This window comes from Podarcis raffonei, chromosome 9, assembly GCF_027172205.1.
Source record: "Podarcis raffonei isolate rPodRaf1 chromosome 9, rPodRaf1.pri, whole genome shotgun sequence".
NCBI lineage: Eukaryota > Metazoa > Chordata > Lepidosauria > Squamata > Lacertidae > Podarcis > Podarcis raffonei.
In genome coordinates this window covers 6,722,772-6,743,017 of record NC_070610.1, presented here as the reverse complement: position 1 = coordinate 6,743,017, position 20,246 = coordinate 6,722,772, and the positions used below count along the sequence as shown (strand labels likewise).

The 20,246-nt window shown below is 47.5% G+C and overlaps 1 protein-coding gene across 3 annotated transcripts in view; it reads right to left on the bottom strand.

The window, feature by feature from the left end:
• STRA6 (signaling receptor and transporter of retinol STRA6) overlaps positions 1-19,348 on the bottom strand; it is a 55,784-nt gene extending 36,436 nt beyond the window's left edge. The window contains exons 1-2 of one of the 3 annotated variants that reach the window (XM_053403603.1): positions 18,954-19,346; positions 7,194-7,305 (exon numbers count right to left, since the gene is read on the bottom strand). In XM_053403603.1, the coding sequence (XP_053259578.1) occupies positions 7,194-7,294 (101 nt within the window). In that variant the 5' untranslated portion in view covers positions 7,295-7,305; positions 18,954-19,346. Of the gene's footprint in view, positions 1-7,193; positions 7,708-18,953 lie in introns of those variants that run through there. The other 2 variants (XM_053403605.1, XM_053403604.1) reach the window with 2 other exon arrangements.
• Positions 19,349-20,246: the final 898 nt, after the last annotated feature.

Here is a 20,246-nt window from a genome sequence, read left to right as displayed (position 1 = left end):
TCACTCTCTCCTGTTCAGGAGCACTCTCTAGAAACTTTGTGAGAATCACCTGACCAGATTCAGACAAAATTACTCTGTAGAGACCCTTTTCATACCCCACAAAAATGCCTCTGGCATTCTTTACTCCACCTGGAGCTTCTGTTCTCACATGAGACCCAAAAACCTTGAAATGGGCAACAGAAGGTTTTCTGTGGAACAGTTTCTCAAAAGGAGAACTTCCCAACTCTTTTGAAACCTTTCTCACTTTCGTATAACAGTACGACATTAGAGACTCGGCCCAGTACTCATGTGGCAGATGTGAACTTAGCAATTGCGCTTCCATCCCCTTTTGCAATTCTCTGTTCACCCGTACACAGACACCCCTGTTCCACGCTTCCGCTGAAACAGAAACCTTGTGTCTTATTCCCTTCTTCTGCAGGAACCTCTGGAAATCCTGTAAAAGAAAAATCTGCTTCTCATCTGTGAATAGACAATCAATGTTAGCATCATGCATACTCTTAACTTTGTCACAAAACTCCTGAAACCTCTCCAAGGCTTCCTGTGGCTTTCTCAACACATAAACCCAGACATAGTTAGAGAAATGATCCACACACACAAGATAATATCTTGCATTGCCTCTAGATGGTTCTAGAGGACCAATCACATCAGCATACACCCGCTGAAATGCTCTGTTGACCCCGGTCTTCTTCTTGCTCACACCTGCAAGAGAAACTAGGTTAGACACAGATGAATTACATTCCATGTAATCACTTTGTGCAAAAGTCAACAAATAAAGTCCATCCTTCTCCCTGGCTGAAAGAAATAACTCTCCATCTTTGTAGATCTTGCAGCTCTCAGCATCGTAGGACAGTTTCAGTCCTTTCTTTGCAATCTGCGATACACTCAGCAGATTGAACTTCAATTCTGGAACCAAGTAAACATTGTTTATTGTCAAGTCCAGACTCTTAAGATAGACAGTCCCCACGCCGGCCGCTTCTAGCTCCTGACCATTGGCCTGTGTCACAGTGAAGCTTTGCTTCTTAAACGTTGAAAAGAGTTCTTTGTGTGGAGACATATGAACTGTCGCTGCAGTGTCGATTATAAACGCGTTCCCAACATCTGGCGTGGTTCCCTTCGCCATCAAAGCCTTTGCAGGTTTCACCATAGGCTTGGTATGACCTTTGCCTGACGCCTCAGGCTTTGCTGAGCGGCCCTTCGCTCCTTTTGGCTGACGTGGCTTCTTGCAGCTCCGCTGAAGATGCCCAGCCTGTCCGCAATTGTAACACTGGACAACGTTCAAAGCTACAGCATCCTTTCCAGTAGCCTCATCGGTGGGGGAATTAGAACTCCGTTCCTCCCTCCCCCTGTCCTTTTCTTCCAGTGCAGCATGCCGGCTGTGTTCTTCCAGAACCACGGCACTCAGGGGCACTCCCCCCTTCTTGGCATCCATGCTGAATCCAAGGGTCAGCTTTACACTCAATCTCAAGCCAGCTTTCACTTTTCAAGCCAGTAAACCTCCAAAAGTCTTTGTTTACTGCTTCACTGGCAGGCTTGCCTTTGGGCTGTTTTTCTGCTTTCTCAGGCAGGCAATCTGCACGCTGTTTTCCACAGCTGCAAAAGGTAGTCAAAACATTTTCGATTTCCCAGGCTCTTTTTAGGCCACTCAGTAACTGGCAGACGTTGCCTAGCAACCTGCTCAGGACGGAACTCCTTATCTAAACCACAGGAATTCCTGGTATGCAAGCTTGCTCTTTCAGAGCTGTTTGTTTCAAACGCGGCTATTTCTTGTGAACCAGAGAATTAAACCTTTCTGCGTTCACTTTTCTCTTGCCCGAAATGCTGCATACCTTTTCTGGGCTCCGTTGCCTTGAAACACACTCCTCTCGGTGTCCAGCTGTCTGTTTCAGCTTCTGGCTGCAGGCAGACGCTTTTCTTTATCTCCTTAGGTGCAGAGGATGGCAACGATTCATCGACCTCTCACCTCTCATGCAGATTCTCACAGATCTGATAACCATAGGTATGCTACCAGTTGTCGGGATCAAGCCAAAGTCAGAGCCTCCAGCTCAGCTCTTAGTCCAGAGGAATTTGGCCACCCTCCAGGTGCCCGGCTTGAATCCTTAAGACCTCCTGCCAGCGTCTGCCGGCAAGATCAAAGGAGGTCTCTTCGGCGATTCTCCTCAACGTGAAGGAGAACACACCACCACTCCTCCCCCACTCCTCTCCCAGGGAGGGGGAAAGAGACAGACAGAAATATATCTACATGTCTTTATTTCTGTCTTTCAGCAGTACAGAGAAAACATGTCTGCACACTCTGCTTCCCACTGCAGAGAGAGAATAAACTCCTCCCATGTACTTCCAGTACAGGGTCATGTGCTGCTCTGAGGTAACATCCGGCTCTCAGAGCACTTTACAGACAGTCCCAGTTTCCCACGGGACAATCCAATAACATCAGTTTCCTGTTTACCATTCCAGCCACCTGGTGCTTGCTTCTGCATTGCTCCTTTTTCGTAACACATGTATGCAACATTGAGCTCATTGGAGAAAAGCATGGGATATAAATGTAATAGTAAGCCAGCAAACAAAGAAATATTTCACACCACTGTTTCTGCAGCATCTTGCAGATACTACGGTGCGCTCTGTGGCAGTGCTACTGGTCGGATTTAAAGGGCAGGGCAAGACTGGGTCTCTCTTTTCTTTTTGCAAGTCTAGGGCTTGCCGATCAGCAGGTCGGTGGTTCAAATCCCCACAACGGGATGAGTTCCCATTGCTCAGTCGCTGCTCCTGCCAACCTAGCAGTTCGAAAGCACGTCAAAGTACAAGTAGATAAATAGGTACTGCTCTGGCGGGAAGGTAAACAGCGTTTCCGTGCGCTGCTCTGGTTCGCCAGAAGCGGCTTAGTCCTGCTGGCCACATGACCCGGAAGCTGTACGCCAATAAAGCGAGATGAGCGCCACAAGCCCAGAGTCAGTCACGACTGGACCTAATGGTCAGGGGTCCCTTACCTTTACCTTTTACCCTCCCTGGTAAAGTCTAACAAGAACAATCTTTCTGGAGAGATGAGCGGCAGGATGCTGGCCCAGAGAAAGGGACAGTTTGGCTCTTTGTTGTGACTTTTCAGTGCTTCTGGTTTCACCCAAACCCAAACAGGGATCAAGTTACAGCCGATGAATGAAGCTGAAGTCCAAGCCTGCCTGGGATCTGAATGCAAAGAGGAGCTTTGTGCCCACTGCTAATCATGCTGTTTAGCAAGGCCCAGCTGAATCACTCGGCACCTCATTTTTGGAACATAGAATTATACGGTTGGAAGGGATCCCAAAGGCCAACCCCCTGCAATGCAGGAATCGCGGCTAAAGCACCCTTGACAGAGGTCCATCCAACCTCTGCTTAAAAACCTCCAAGGAACGAGAGTCCACAACCTCCCAAGGCATTCGCTTTCCCTGTTGAACAGCTCTTGCTGCCAGCAAGTTCTTCCTGATATTTTGCCAGAATCTCCATCCTTGTCATTCGATTCTGTTGCTTCGGGTCTTCCCCTCTGGGGCAGCAGAAGGGAAGCTTACTCCATCTTACATGTGACAGTCCTTTCGATATTTGAAGATGGCTCTCAGGCCACATCTCAGTCTTCTTTCCTTCAGGCAAAACAGCCCCAGTTCCCTTAAAGGGTAAAGGGACCCCTGACCATTAGGTCTAGTCGTGGCTGACTCTGGGGTTGCGGCGCTCATCTCGCTTTATTGGCCGAGGGAGCCGGCGTACAGCTTCCGGGTCATGTGGCCAGCATGACTTAGCCACTTCTGGTGAACCAGAGCAGCGCACGGAAACACCGTTTACCTTCCCGCCGGAGCGGTACCTATTTATCTACTTGCACTTTGAGGTGCTTTCGAACTGCTAGGTTGGCAGGAGCAGGGACCGAGCAACGGGAGCTCAACGGGATTCGAACCGCTGACCTTCTGATCGGCATGTCCGAGGCTCTGTGGTTTAACCCACAGCGCCACCCGCGTCCCCCCAGTTCCCTTAACGGTTCCTCAAAAGGTCTTGGATTCCAGACTCTATCATCTCAGTCACCTGCCTCTGCACATGTTCCTGCTTGGCAATAGACTTCTTATACTGGGGTGCCCAGAAGTGGACACAGGAACCCAGGTGTGGTCTGACCAAGGCAGAATAGAGTGGTACTACCCTTTCTCTTGATTTGGACACTAGACTTCTGTGGGTGCAGCCTAGAATGGCACTGGCCTTTTTGCTGCTGCATCACAGTTGACTCACTTTAAACTTGTGGTCTACCAAGTCCCCTACATCCATTTCACATGGACTGCTGTTAAGCCAGTCCATCCTACATTTGCACATCTGGTGATTCCTGATGCCTGTTTCAAGCTACGTTTTTTGGTTCAGGTCTAGTTCTTGAATCCAAGCCAGTAAAAGATTCCGCAACCTGTTTAGCCCACCTGTAGTGGCTGCGCAGCTGTTCTGCGAATCCAGTCCAGCCAGTGGCTGGATAAACCAGGAGTCAGGATCAAGGGGGAAAGTCAGGAATTAAAGATATAGGAACACACAGGAATTCAGGGAGACCTGGTTGCTCAAGCAAGGCTCAACTGGAACAGGAAGCTCTCCTACACTTCTTCCTGTCCCGGAGGACGAAGAGGCCAGCTTGGGTGGGAAGAGGGAGCCCAGGGCTCCCTGCAGAAGCTGCCATGTGCAATTCAGTTGTTTGCCACCCTGGGGAGTTGAACATGGATCCAGCAAGATGCCACCTTCAGACCCATTCAGATCCAGTTCATGGGAAGAACAATAAATTGTTGTTGCTGTTGTCATCCTTCAGGAAGCAGGGCTTTTTCCACTGTGGCTTTAGAGTAAATTGGGGTTAGCTGTGATTCCTGCATTGTATAAGGTTGGACTAGATGACACTTGGGGTCTCTTCCAGCTCTACAATTCTATGATTCCCATAAATGCTTTCTCCCTGAAGTGTTATTTCACCTTGTTTTTCATTTTGTAGAAAAGTCAGCACTATTTTATCCTGTTGCTATGTTCCTGTTGTTTTATGATTATTATTTGAAAAATGTGTTTATTAGTTTTAGAGGTTGTGTGTTTCCCCCCCCCATTCAGGGTGGATTTTACAAAACAAAACAAAAACAAACATGTAAATTGCCCCATGAACAGCTTTGAAAGGCAATCAACTAACATTATGAGACAAACAAATTAAAGAGAGTGAGAGCCTTAACAGGATGTTGTGTTTTTAAATAAAAACAAAAACAAAAAATTATTTGAATTTATTAAAGCTTCATGTCAAAAATCACAGTTGACTTTGACAGAAGGTTTCAAGCCCCCCAAAAAACAAACAACCCAACTGAAAAGCCAATTAGGTGCAGTAGTTAAGAGTCTTGGACTTGGGACTGGGAGAGAGCAGGGTTCAAATCCCAACATTGGGCCAGTCTTAGCCTAGTGTACTGCACAGGGTTGTTGTGAGAATAAAACGGGGAGGAGGAGAATTGTGTAAGTCACCTTGAGCCCCTTGCACTAGGTGGGCTACTGGCCTGATCCAGCCGGGCTCTTGTTATGTTTTCATTCATTTTGGAGCAAGTGGAAAACGAAACTGAGTGGAGCCCATTTGGTTCAAAACAAACGGTCAGAGGAACAAACGCGAGTCCCATTGGAGACCATTTCCTTTGGCGGCACATTAAAGGGCTATTTTGGGGTCGACAAAATGCACCTGCAAAGGAGCCTGTGGTGTAGTTGTGGGTCTTTATTTTATTTCCCTTTTTGTTGTTGAAAAACTCTATATAACATCGCTTAGGCTTAGCATTCTTATTGGTACCAAATTTATTGTGAGAGTGATATTAAACTTTTGTTTTGCCTATCATTTCAAAAATCCAGTAAAAGAAAAGAAAAGAAAGAAAGAAAGAAAGAAAGAAAGAAAGAAAGAAAGAAAGAAAGAAAGAAAGAAAGGAGTACTTTGCTGCTCCTACAGCAGAAGGAAAATAAGGCTTTAAAAATAAATGAAAATAAAATGGGAATATTGAAAGAAATATGAAGCCATATTTGCTAATCTTTAGATTGATACAAGCCGATAGAATCTACAGTTCACATCAATCCATCAAAACTGATGTCTAATTGTAAGGGGGGGGGGCGGTTTGCCAATGTTACCACTTTATTCATAGGCTGTTTGGTGGGTATTTAGGCTAATCAAGTGACAATGTAGCCATGCAGGAAACATTCACAAAACCATATCTGAGTGAGGGCAGGATCAGAAAAGAATGATTCCTGCCCTCACTCGGAATGGCAAGGGAACAGTCTTGAACTCCATTAAGGAGCAGAACCACCGTCAGCACCAGATTGCATGGATCACTGGCCACAGCTGCCACAAATAAATGAAAAAGCCACATTCCGGGGGGACGGGACAGTTGTATGAAATGCACCCCCCCCCCAACAAAATGCCTTCGATTTGAGGAGTGAAAGTTCTCAAAATACAATTTGCTTTGGGGCTGAACTGAAAAGGCTACTTCCAAAAACACGTTAATAGCAATACAGAATATGGATATGATGATATGATGTGATATGATGATATGTGATATGATTTCTGCCCCAGAAATCAGAACAGTCAGGAGAAGACCATGATAAAGTAGTAATATAAATGGGGCTACAGGAGGATTAATAGATTACAGAAAATGCTGACATAGGTACTTTTAGGAACAGCTTTGCCAAGGAGTGTGGCAGGGTAGTGGTGAAAGACAGATTATGGCTTAGACCTACCTAAAGCAAATATGCTGCTACATCACCAAAATGTATTTTCCCCCTCCCCCCAGTGAAAATTTGAGTACTTTAGATCTGTTGGCTCCTACTCATGGTTTCGGCAGGCATTGAATATGAAGGTAAGATACTAAGTCCCATTGCATGTTATCTCTCAGATACTACATACCTTTACATGTCAGGCAATCAAATGTAGTCACATGCCATTGCAGATCCCCCAAGAAAACACTCTCAAAACACCCTCCCAAACCAGCTATGAGATGTAGTGGTCAAATAAAGTACAATGCTGGACATAAAGGTACCAAACATTCAGTAAATGCTGGCGTATCCTGAGCAGATAGGAAACCGAAATTTGAAAAGAAGGGAAAGTTTTTAGGAGCACATTCATTTCAGACCTGGGATTCCCCCCACTGAATCAGATTCTCCACTCAGCGACACACACATCATACTTGGGAAACAAATGAATTAGCAATACTCACTCATCCTGGTCCCCTTTTTGGTCATATATATACCAGTTATCGTCATAAGCAAAGTTGCCATCCATGGAAAGGTCGTCAGTCACCAGCCCTTGGGAAGACATCCTGTTTGCTTCTGTCCGGCAGGATAAATGCAAAGAATAACGGAGGGGGAGGGATGCGTGAGATTTTTTTTCTTAGCTATAGATTTAACCCTTCTTATTAAGCATCTGTCCCGCAGCTGATTCAGGTCAACTTGCCGAGTTTAAACCCCCATTGCGCCCAGCTCTGGCAGCTGTGAGGCTCAACACCTCCGACTCAACTCTTTCTTTCCTTTCGCTGCTTCTGCCTCTTTCTCCCTCCCACTTTACTCTGTAGAACTTGGCTCCAAGTGACTCCTGTTTCAACAGCTGATGAAAACAAAGGAGAATAGAGAGCGTGGCCATAAAAATATCGCTTGGGAGAGTCTGGGTCATGACATGAGGCAAGGAGATTAAAAGGAACCAAGGGCAGGTTGAATTGGGTTCCTGCCCACCAAACCTCCACTGCGGAGAACGCCAGACACAGAATGAACCAAACCAATTGTTTTCTTTACTTAACAGAGGTTTATGTGAATCTCGGGAGCAGGGCGGAGGAGGGGGCTTAAGCAAAAATGATTAAAGATGGCTGTAAATGAGGATGGGGCAAATTGGCTCTTCTTACATTCTCATGGGAGAGGGCTCTTGGGCTCAGATCCTGCTGGTGGGCTTCCCCTGGGGGGCATCTGGTTGGCAACCATGAGAACAGGATACTGGACTAAGTGGGCCATGGGCCTGATTCACAGGGCACTTCCTGGGTTCCATGTCCCAACTCCTCCCAATTTCAGCCAAACCACGCTCTCCATTTCTAAAAAAAAAAGTAGCTAAGGAGGCAAAGGTTTGTATAGTTAAAGCTATGATTTTCCCAGTAGTGATGTATGGAAGTGAGAGCTGGACCATAAAGAAGGCTGATTGCCAAAGAATTGGTGCTTTTGAATTATGGTGCTGGAGGAGACTCTTGAGAGTCCCATGGATGGCAAGAAGATCAAACCTATCCATTCTTAAGGAAATCAGCCCTGAGTGCTCACTGGAAGGACAGATCCTGAAGCTGAGGCTCCAAGACTTTGGCCACCTCATGAGAAGAGAAGACTCCCTGGAAAAGACCCTGATGTTGGGAAAGATGGAGGGTACAAGGAGAAGGGGACGACAGAGGACGAGATGGCGGGACAGTGTTCTCGAAGCTACCAGCATGAGTTTGGCCAAACTGCGGGAGGCAGTGGAAGACAGGAGTGCCTGGCATGCTCTGGTCCATGGGGTCACAAAGAGTTGGACACGACTAAACGACTAAACAACAAGGAGGCCAGTTCCAAAAGAAGGGCATGGGTTTCTTCTGCAATTAGAGCACTGGTCCTCAGTCATCAGAACACAAGAACTGGCCTGCTGGATCAGGCCAGTGGCTCATCTAGTCCAAAATCCTGGTCTCACAGTGGCCAACTAGGTGACCAAAGGGAAACCGGCAAGCAGGATTCGAGCACAAGAGTAGCCCTCTCGTGGTCTACAGCAACTGGTATCCATCGAAAGCCCTCTCCTCCATGAATTTGTCTCAGCCTCATTTAAACCCATTCAAGTCAGTGGCCATCACTGCTTCTAGGGTGTGCTGGGCCTGGGGGTTAACCCGAGCAACACGGTCCAGGTCTGGTCCCAAATCCAAGGATTCCATGAGAAGTCAGTCCAACAGGGCCAAGGAAACCAGGCTAGGTCAGGCACAGGGTAACAGGCGGGTAGCAGCAATGTTGCTCCCGCAACCTGGGGCAAGGTCCGGCAGCCTTTCATCTCTGACGGGGTAACGGCCGGTCCTGATCCCCCGGTGACTCACCTCCCTGCCTCGCCCGAAGGCGAGCACTCCTCCTGCAAGTGCTCAGGTCTCTCCTTCTCTCAGACCTCACTCTCTGCAGCTCGGGAGATGTCGGTGGGTTACTAGACCCAGAGGCCGCCACAGCCTCTCCTGACCCAATTGGTAGTGGAGCAGCTGTAAGTGATGGCCCAGCTGAAGGCAACGAGGGAATCCCCACATCTGGAGCCAGGGCAGGCTCAGGCCCCTGACTCGGCCCAGCTGGTGCTTGTTGCAGGGGAACCTGTGCAGACTGGGGCTCTTCAGAATTAGGCCCCAGACTCGGTTCAGATGCCGCCTGGGGCAAAGGATCCAGTGCGGACCAAGACTCCTCCAGTTCCAAGTCCGAGCCCGAGTCCCAGGCCATCACACAGGGGGAGCAAGTTCCATAGTTTAACTGTGCTGCTTGTGAGGGCTACTAGCCACTAACTAGTCCAGAACATCAGGAAGAACTTTCTAACAATGAGAGCTGTTTGACAATGGAATGGCCTCCCTCAGGAGGTGATGGACTCTCCTTCCTTGGAGGATTTTAAGCAGAGATTGGGTGGCCATCTGCCAATGGATGTTTTAGCTGGGATTCCTGCACTGCAGGGGGTTGGACTGGATGACCCTCGGGATCCCTTCTACAATTCTATGATTCTATGAATTTGGATCACCAAAATCAAAGGAGATGTACAAGTAAGGATTTCAGAATTTCTGAGGGGGGAGTCCCACAGGCTGTTGGTGGCACATTCAGAGCCAGAGTCTACACCAGGCACCCCCAACCTTTGGCCCTCCAGATGTTTTGGACTACAGTTCCCATCATCCCTGACCACTGGTCCTGTTAGCTAGGGATCATGGGAGTTGTAGTCTCAAAACATCTGGAGGGCCACAGGTTGGGGGTGCCTGGTCTACACCTTCCCCCTTTGCACCGGAGGGATGCAAGCCACCACTTTCACATCCGTAAGGTCCCCTTGTCTCCCCGCAGACTGTGCCAAGCATGAACGGGGCATCTCACAGTGACCGCTTTGCGAGAGCCAAATTCTTGCTCGCTCTCCCAGCATGGAGTCCACACTCCGCCCTGCGTTTGCCCGAAACTTGATCCCTTTGCTCCTCTGCCTAACCTCTGCCTGGGAAAGCAAAGGCTTTGATCGGGACTGCGAGGGAAAAGATTGATGGCTGCAATAAAGCCCCTGCGTATTCTTCATTTCCCACTATCCATCACTCCCCAGAGAGCATTTTGCCTTTCGCCAAAATGAATAGCGCAACAGTGAATTGGGAAGTGTTTGAAGGGTGGGAGGGGTTGGAGGAGCAGAGAGTGCAATGAGAGCATATTGCATGTGGCTTTTAATAAAAACGATAAGAGATCTGACTCAAGAACAGCTTTTTGATTTCTTTTAGAGGGAGTTAATTCAATTCAATTGAACTTCGCGCAGGAGTTGCAACAGGAAGGTAGCTCAGTTGAGCCAGGAATCTGGGCTTGAAAGTCATCCTGGATGGTGGCTGCCATTGTTAAAACATAAGTCTGACTCAGAGTAGACCCATTGAAATTAATGAACCTAAGTTAGTCGGGTCAATTCACTTCAATGGGTTTGTTCTGAGTAAGACTGGCAAGTGAATCTAAGCAAACAGAAAAAGTGTCCATTTTGCAAGCGTGGGCGGGAGGTGGGCAGAGCACACGTGACATTGGGGGGGTCTCTTGGAACCTGGGGCTGCAGCAATGGGAGGAAACAGGACCCTCTTGGGATGTGAATGCTCCACACTCTCTCCTTCCAGACTCAGGCTGTATACATGTGTAAATGAACCATAGATCATAAAGATGCCACAGACTTCTGTGTCTCATTGTCCAAAAGTAAACACAGTCCCTGAGAAGACTGATAGCCCTGGACTCTTGCACCACTCAGAGATTTTTGAGGAAGGGGTGCCATAAAACAAGACGTTTCATTGACAAACCGGCCACATTCCCTAGATCTGAGAATGTAAGAGGAGCCTGCTGGATCAGGCCAATGGCCCATCTGGTCCAGTGCTCAAGCAGGATCCGAGCACAAGGGCCCTCTCCCCTTCTGTGGTTTCCAGAAAAAGCACTGTGGGGACAGCTTAGCCATTGTGGCTAGTAGCTGCCAATAACTGTCTCCTGCATGAACTGGTCCACTTGCTTCCAATATTTTGATCCATTTTGCAGCGGCCACATGTCCTGATTTACAGAGGACCATCCTAGTCTGTTTGAAGGCTTCCTTTAACTGAAGGGCTGTCTGGTTCACACCTAGTTCAGTAATACAGATCCATAAGAAAATAAAGCAAGGGCCTTGGGGAGGCCCACCTGCAATTTGCCCCTGGAAGGCAGGCTAGGCAGACAGGCAGCTCCCAGTCTCCCTCCCTGGGGCAAGAGGGCTTGTATTTAAATCTACTTAAATCTGAAGCTGCATTTATACATCAAAGCACATGCAAATTCTATGCCAATCTTCCTCCTCTTTTTTAAGGCAGTGTGTTTAAAGTAGCTACCCTTCTCTAGCAGGAAAGTTTTCCAGGAGTATTTCATATGAATTAGGTAACCCCCAAAGAGTAAAAGCCTCAGCGCCTAGGGCTTGCCGATCGAAAGGTCGGCGGTTCAAATCCCTGCGGCGGGGTGCGCTCCCGTTGCTCAGTCCCAGCGCCTGCCAACCTAGCAGTTCGAAAGCACTCCCGGGTGCAAGTAGATAATTAGGGACCGCTTACTAGCGGGAAGGTAAACGGCGTTCCGTGTGCGGCTCTGGCTCGCCAGAGCAGCGATGTCACGCTGGCCACGTGACCCGGAAGTGTCTCCGGACAGCGCTGGCCCCCGGCCTCTTGAGTGAGATGGGCGCACAACCCCAGAGTCTGTCAAGACTGGCCCGTACGGACAGGGGTACCTTTACCTTTACTTTAAAGAGTATTTTGTTGAAGTTCAAATGATAACAGCCATTGCAGTAAGTTCCAGGGTAGGTAGGTAGGTAGGTTAATAGATGTACAAAATCAATATATCTACAGAAATGTATGAAGGACCAGGATGCAGCTCAGCAATCAACACCTCACCCTTTAAAAACAAAACAAATCTCACACACACTCCTCCTTCCTGCAAAGAGCTCAAAAATCACTTAATGCCCCCCCCCCCACTTTATCCTACAATAACCCTGGTGGGGCTTCTTCTGCACTCCACCCCAAGGAAAGCTGAGACTTGTTCTCCCCTGCCTACATACCAACCAGTTCCCATTCCAGGATACGGAGGGGGGATTTGGCAAAGTGTCTCAGAAGGCAACCTGACCCACTTTGGAATAGCCAAAGGCAGCTGCAAACGTGCGAGGGATTATTAAGGCAAGATGCAAGGCTATTCAGTTCCAGCAGCACCTGTTGCAACTGAAAGGTGGACCTGGGGCTTTGTGTACAGCTTTGTTCTCCTGGTCTGGCTACATGGTGCTTTGCAGACTTAATACAGATCAAGCCACACTCTTCTGTGCCCAAGTTCTCTATCCTTTACTCCCACCCCACTCACTCTCTCTCCCTCTCTCCAGGGAAACAGCCCGAGGAAAAAATTTGCTGCCGGCAAATTAAAGAGAGGCAGAAAGAAGAATCCAATTCATGCATGGATTTTTATTTTCTTCTTCAGATGGAAGCATCCTGCTGGTACCTGTTTGCCATCTGAGGTGCGGTGGCCCAGACACAGGTTTTGCATCTCAGTGAGGACCGGGTCTCAGACTCACCACAGCTATGTGCCAGCAATTCCAAAGGAGGGCCAGAAATTATCAAATGCGTTCAATCAGATATATTATACTTCCATAAGTAAAAAGGTAAAGGGACCCCTGACCATTAGGTCCAGTCGTGACCAACTCTGGGGTTGCGGCGCTCATCTCGCTTTACGGGCCGAGGGAGCCGGCGTACAGCTTCCGGGTCATGTGGCCAGCATGACTAAGCCTCTTCTGGCAAATGGAAACGCCGTTTACCTTCCCGCCAGAGCGGTACCTATTTACCTACTTGCACTTTGACATACTTTCGAACTGCTAGGTTGGAAGGAGCAGGGACTGAACAACGGGAGCTCACCTCGTCGTGGGGATTCAAACTGCCGACCTTCTGATCGGCAAGTCCTAGGCTCTGTGGTTTAACCCACAGCGCCACCCACATCCCTCCATAAGTACTGACTGTAATCAAATGCTTGTTCTGAATACCCAGCAGCTGTTTGAGAATCCAGAAAGCTCTAGCTTTCATCTGCAACTGGCTGCACATCAGTTTGAGCATTTTGAACTGCTGTGGTAGCACCACAAATCCACACAGTAGCATGAAAACTAGACCTGAAGTGGGAAATAGATGGCCCTACATTGTCTGGGCTGACTGGAGTGCCTAAAAAATACAGCCATGTGGGAAGTTGCCTGAAAGCAGTCAAACCATTTGTCCATCTGGCTCCATATTTCCCACCAAAGGCAGTTTTAGACAGCAGTCTCTCCTGCCTGGGACCTTCTGGGACCTTCTGTTCTCTGCCACCAAGCTATGGCCCTTCTCAGATCTCATATGAGGCAAGTTCAGGTAGAGAGTGAAGAGATGACTCACAGGCCCCATCCACCATTTAACTGGGCTGGCTGCAAAAATCCAATATATTCCAAACTGTCACAGCTCCATCTAACATAAAAGGATGCTCCGAATCTATGCTTCAACTAGAGGCAGCTAACCTGCAGCCCTCCAGATGCTGAGTGGTTCCAACTCATTCCTGACAAATGGTTGGAGGGCCACAGGTAAACCAAACTCTTGATTTAAACAGCTTTCTTCCCTGTGACTGAGATGTTTTCAAGAGTCTAACAAATGGGGTGGGGGGCAAAGAACAGTGGCTTATATGAGACCCAAACAAACAAGCATTATGCCCTGCTGGGTTCATGAAGACTGATCAAGAATTGCTTGAAGATGAAAGCATCACCACCAGTGGAGTCTTCCTGGCATCTTCTCCTGCTGAACAGGTGAAAGGTGGGCAGGAGGAACAAGCCTAGTGGTATCAATGGCTCCCAAAGCCATTGGATGACTGAACAGGGCTGCAAAACCTTGCCAACCCAACACCTTGCTCACCTGACCTAGGTTAAGAGCAGTTGCTGTGATGCTCTCCAGATGTTCAGTTCCAACGCCCATCAGCCCGGCAAGGACAGCCAATGGCCAGGGATGATGTTGCAGTTGCAGTCCAATTACATCTGGAGGTCATCACGCTGCCCCCAACCTCAGAAAAAGGAGGGTGTCACCATCAAAATGATTAAATAATGAATCATATTGCAAACAGAGGTTTTGCAGCCTGTCTGAGTCTGGGAAGCTTCCTGTTAAGGACATGTTGTTGCAATAGGGCCCTATCTCTGTGTTCTTGTGGTATGGGAGCCTTGGCCATTATCTGCTGCTATTTCCTCGTGTCAAAAAGGCCTTGTCCCTTATCTCACTGCTCCTGGGGGCTGGGGGTGGAGAAGCATGGCATCAGCTTCCCTGGCAGAGAAGAAGGAGTGAGGGAAGATCTACATCAGGAACAAGGGAGGGAAGAAGAATGGACATAGGGATCTGCTGCCTTGGTGAATTATGGTGCCTGGGGCAGTTGCCTCACCTTGCCACATGGGTGGGCCGGCCCTGTTGGTGGCAGAGCTCATGCTTTACGCACAGATGGATGGAGGCTCAGTCTCTGGCATCTCCAGGTAGGGCTGGTGTTATGTACTGAGTTGAATAGGATCCAGAATGCAGCAGTCTGATTGGTCCTAGAACAACAGGATTCAGAATGCAGCAGTCTGATTGGTCCTAGAACAATGCAGCAGTATGATTGGTCCGCAGGAGCCACCCAATCCAGCTCCAGATGGAAGTGAATCCACAACCTGATTGGCCTACAGGAGAATCCCGGAATTAGCCAATCATGTGCAGCCCATGGTGTAAATAATGTACATAAAGCAGATATTGTGGGGGAACTTCCATTCCTCCTCACCACTATGAGCTGAATAAAGAGCATGAAATCCAAGTATATTTCAGCTGGGAAAGAAGGAAGCCTGAAATTCTGACAGAGCAGAGGCCCAAAGGCCAAACAACATTTTGGGGGGCCCAGGCCAGACATAGTAGAAGCAAAAGACAGCACTTCTTCAAGCAGTGCATAGTTAAGCTGTGGAACTAGGCAGTGATGGGGACCAACCTAGATGGCTTTAAAAGACAATTGGACAAATGAATGGAGAAGAGGGCTATGGATGCCTCCTAGCCACAATGGCTATGCTCTGTCTTTGCAGTGTGAGGCAGCAATGCGTCTGAATTCCACCGGTGGGGGTTGGTTCTTGTGTTTGGGTCCTGCTGGCTGGTTTCCCACAACCACTCTGAGAACAGGAGTAGCAGGCCAAGCAAAAAGGCTCAATTCCTCCACATCCCCTCAGAACTGCATCGTCATATTATGGCAGATGAAGATGATAGACTATATGGAACTTGCCAAACTGACTGGGAGAATCCGAGACCAGAGAGAAGAGACGGTGGAAGAAGATTGGGAGAAGTTTAAAGAATATCTGAAAAAATATGTTAATATTTAAATTTTAGAATAGCCTTGGAAGTGGATATAGGCTGTAGGGTTAGAAGTAGAAGATAGTGCATTTTAAAATAGTATTATTTGTAAGTGATAAAATGTGAAGATTTTTATGGTAAAAGTAAGCTTGATTAAAAAAAAGGGTTAAAAATTATGATATATGTAAACTGCTAAAGATGAGGTAAAATGAAAACCAGATGGGGGGACTTGGGGACGCTCATCTAACAATGTTTAGAAAAAATAAGGATAAGACAAGAATTTGTTTGTATTGTTTGTTTTTCTGTTTGTGTTGTTTAGTTGTGTTATAAAATGAATAAAAAAAATTGGGGGGGAAAGAAAGAAAGAACTGCATCATCATACAGTGGTACCTCAGGTTAAGTACTTAATTAGTTCCGGAGGTCTATACTTAACCTGAAACTGTTCTTAACCTGAAGCACCACTTTAGCTAATGGGGCCTCCTGCTGCCACCGTGCCGCCGGAGTACGATTTCTGTACTCATCCTGAAGCAAAGTTCTTAACCTGAAGCACTATTTCTGGGTTAGCAGAGTCTGTAACCTGAAGCGTATGTAACCTGAGGTACCACAGTATTGGGAAAAGGTTCACTTGTTGGACTGCTCCTTGTCATCCACATTGCAGAAGAAAGGTCCTGCCATAACCTGCCCACCCAAATCAACCATCTCTGCATCATCTTGTTGTTGTTGTCATGGAGATTAGTGCAGCCCTCACTGTTTATTTAGCAAAAATTCATCAATGGCTGTGAGCTGACCTTGGTTATAAGCCCCTCAAGCCAAGGAGACAGGTAACTATACAACCTTAAGAAGACATCTGAAGCAGTGTTGCCATATGTCCAGAATTTCCTGGACGTATCTGGCAATCGGCTGTCAGAAACAGTGTGTGAGCATAAATCGCTGACATCCAGGAAAATCCGCATATATGGCAACCTATGTCGGCAGTATTGTTTTTCGCGATTTCCCTTAAAAATAGCTCAACAACTTTCCCAAAAGAATCTCAACAACTTTTCTGTCTGGATTTTCACTCTATTGGATTTTCACCTATCCGAAGGCAGCCCTGTGTAGAGAAGTCTTCTAAATGGTTTTTCTTGTGTATGTGTGCGTGTGTATGTTGGAAGCTGCTCAGAGTGGCTGTGGCAACCAGCCCCAGATTGGTGGGGTGTAAATAAAAATATTATTAGTAGTAGTATTAGTATTATTAGTAGTAGTATTATGGACTAAAAAGGTACCCCTGCCTGTACGGGCCAGTCGTGTCCGACTCTAGGGTTGTGCGCCCATCTCACTTAAGAGGCCGGGGGCCAGCGCTGTCCAGAGACACTTCCGGGTCACGTGGCCAGCGTGACAAAGCTGCATCTGGCAAGCCAGCGCAGCACACGGAAACACCGTTTACCTTCCCGCCAGTAAGCGGTCCCTATTTATCTACTTGCACCTGGGGGTGCTTTCGAACTGCTAGGTGGGCAGGCGCTGGGACCGAGCAGCGGGAGCGCACCCGCTGCGGGGATTCGAACCGCCGACCACGCGATCGGCAAGCCCTAGGCGCTGAGGTTTTACCCACAGCGCCACCCGCGTCCCTATATTATTATGGAATAGGATGCCCTTATTTTCATCAGAGAAATGTTGGAGGCTTTGCATCAAGGCTTCGAGTGTTTAACCTCTGGGTGCAGAGGGAAGGCCTGGAATATGCTTAGGGTACATCAAAGGAATGGACAGGGTGGGTGATGAAGGCTGGTTCGCTAATCTTCAGGGGCCCCCTACCAAGAGGAGAGGTCGACAAAACAAGAATCACAGCCTTCCCACAGTGATTTGGGTTTAATCTCTGCTTGGTGGGAGTCCTGTCCCGAGTAGGAAGAAGGTTTGGAGTTCAGCCCTTCCTGGACAACGAGGGTGCTTAACAAAACCACAGCCACTGACGAAGGCTGTCCGTGCTTCAACCCTGAACACACAATAATAATAATAAAGCTCTGGCTCCAGAGGGCCCAGAGTAAATGCAGAGTAACTCGAGAGCAATAAAAATACAGATTTAGAACGGAATTAGATGAGACGGCATCCACACAATTGCTAAATGCATGAACAGGTTTTTTGAAAGTAAATTGCAAATGTGGAGCATTTAACCTTTTGCTCTTACATCACCTAACAGTGATGTACCCTGCCTTTGATACTTGAGACTCACACTATTGTTTGACTGTAAATTATTTCAGTTGATTTTCTGTGGTTCTAAACAGCCCTGGGACCTTCAGGTGAAAGGGAAGAAATCTAACAGATAATAATAAAGTACTCCTTTCCCCATTCACTCCAATGGAAGCTGCTGCAAATAACAAGTGCAGGGGCCCAATATGGATCAGGACCACAACAGAGGCGACAAAGAGTTAAAGCCCCCAACCTCTCATGCCAAGGTTCAGGTTCAGATCAGGCCCCCTTTGCATTGGGGGGGGGGGAGCTTCCATTGGGATGAATGGGAAATGGAGGAAATCACGGTGACTGAAGAGCTCGTTTAATTTTTAAAAATACATTACAATATAATTCATATCCACTTTGTATTGGTTAGCAGATCTGAAATGCAAGCATCGTAAACAATTCTTTTTTAAAAACAAGAAAACAAGCCCATGTTAAAATCAGATGCTTCACCTGTTTTGAAGTCCTGCCAATGAACATGTCTTTGTTCAAGCGAAAGCTCCCCCAACTTTCCCATAAATATTCCTGAATGCCTTTGAAACTTTACTCTGGAGAGTAGTCATATTGATAATGACAGCTTGGGGCTAAGTGGAAATTGGCAGAGCTCTAAACAAAGCATCCCATTTTTAATGTGTTTGAAGACTTAAATTCCAGCAACTACACGTAAATCCCAGCAAATGCGTAAGAGAAAAACTCAGGAACTCCAGAAATTAAATTATACTGAACAGAAAAAGTTACAATTCTTGTTTTATTTAGTCTCTCTCTCTCTCTCTCTCTCAATCTCTCTCTCTCTCTCTCTCTCTCTCTCTCTCTCTCTCTCACACACACACACACACACACACACACACACAAACAGAGAGAGGGACTTCTTAACAGGAAAGAATTCATATAATACTTCCTGGTTCTAATTAAGACAAAATCTAAAGAGGATTTGAAAACAAAACTTTTGTACTTTGGATCACCAGGAACGCTGCTTTCATAAGAAAGAAAACGGCCAGCTTTCTTTGTACAACAATCCCCACAGGTTGAATAACTGGGGATTTTAAACGTTACTGTTCAGTACGGTGGTTACATAGAACTTTTTCTGCGGCTTTTTTAAAAGGCTAACCGTTTAACACATGGCCAGCCCAAAGTTCATTGGTAAAGGAAATAAGATGGTTTGAAGGCAGAGCAGGTAAAACAGAATATTACCTTGTTTGCAATCAAGATCTCCAAAGGCAGGCTAGCAGAGTGAGAAGGCTAACTTCTCCCCAGTAGGTAGACAAAACAACTTGATGAGAGGAGTCCAGATTGTTCAAAGACATGCAAAATCTGCTGATTTCACCCCTTCCTCCCCAGAGGTGCCCCCTTGGAACCTGTTTTCCTTAAGAGCTCATTGCCTGGGGTTCAGCCTTGAGAGGCAAAGGAACTCTGCAAAGCCCAGCTGAGCCCAAGTCTCCCCTCATCTGACCAGGGGATCCCGGGAGAGATGCAGCCCCAGCGAAGCACACTTGGGAGGCAAAGTTCAGCTGGCGGGCAGAGAGTGAAGGATCTCCTCCAGGCAAAGAACTTTATCCCCTTCACGGCTAAAAGGGCTTGGCTTGGGGCCAGCCCAGGGATCAGAAAATTGAAAACAAGCAGCCCTGTGATTCTCCTCCTCCACGGCTGGTCTAGGAAGGCAGCAGAGAAGCCCTTCTGCCCACAAGGATTTTGTCCATCCCTCTGTTTTCTTCTTAATCCCTCTGGCCTAAAAGTGTTGTGAGTGTGGAGGGAGTTATTCATTCACTTATTCATTTACTGCGTTTATAGTCCATCTCTTCCATCAAGGAGCTCAAGGAGGCATACATGGTCCTCCTTCTCCTCATTTAATCTGCACAACAACCCTGTGAGGTAGGTTAGGCTGAGAAAAGTCAGTGATTTAGACCACTATTAGCATATAAACGAGGGACGTGGGTGGCGCTGTGGGTTAAACCACAGAGCCTAGGACTTGCAGATCAGAAGGTCAGCGGTCTGAATCCCCTCGACGGGGTGAGCTCCCGTTGCTCAGTCCCTGCTCCTGCCAATTTAGCAGTTCAAAAACACGTCAAAGTGTGCAAGTAGATAAATAGGTACCACTCCGGCGGGAAGGTAAACAGCGTTTCCGTGCGCTGCTCTGGTTCACCAGAAGCGGCTTAGTCATGCTGGCCACGTGACCTGGAAGGTGTCTGCGGACAAACGCCGGCTCCCTCGGCTTGTAAAGTGAGATTAACGCCGCAACCCCGGAGTCATTTGCGAGTGGACTTAACTGTCAGGGGTCCTTTACCTTTACCTTTAGTAGCACCTTTAACATAGTAACTTCAAAGGCATGGACCTGGATTTGGTCCATGACCACCCATTTAAGGACCTTCGCCGGGAAGCGGAGATGGGCAGTTGGCTGGTAATTGCTTAGATTTTTCCAAATCCAGGGGTGGTTTCTTACCACTGCCTTCTTCAAGCAGGCATGGACCACCCTCTCTCGCAGGCAGG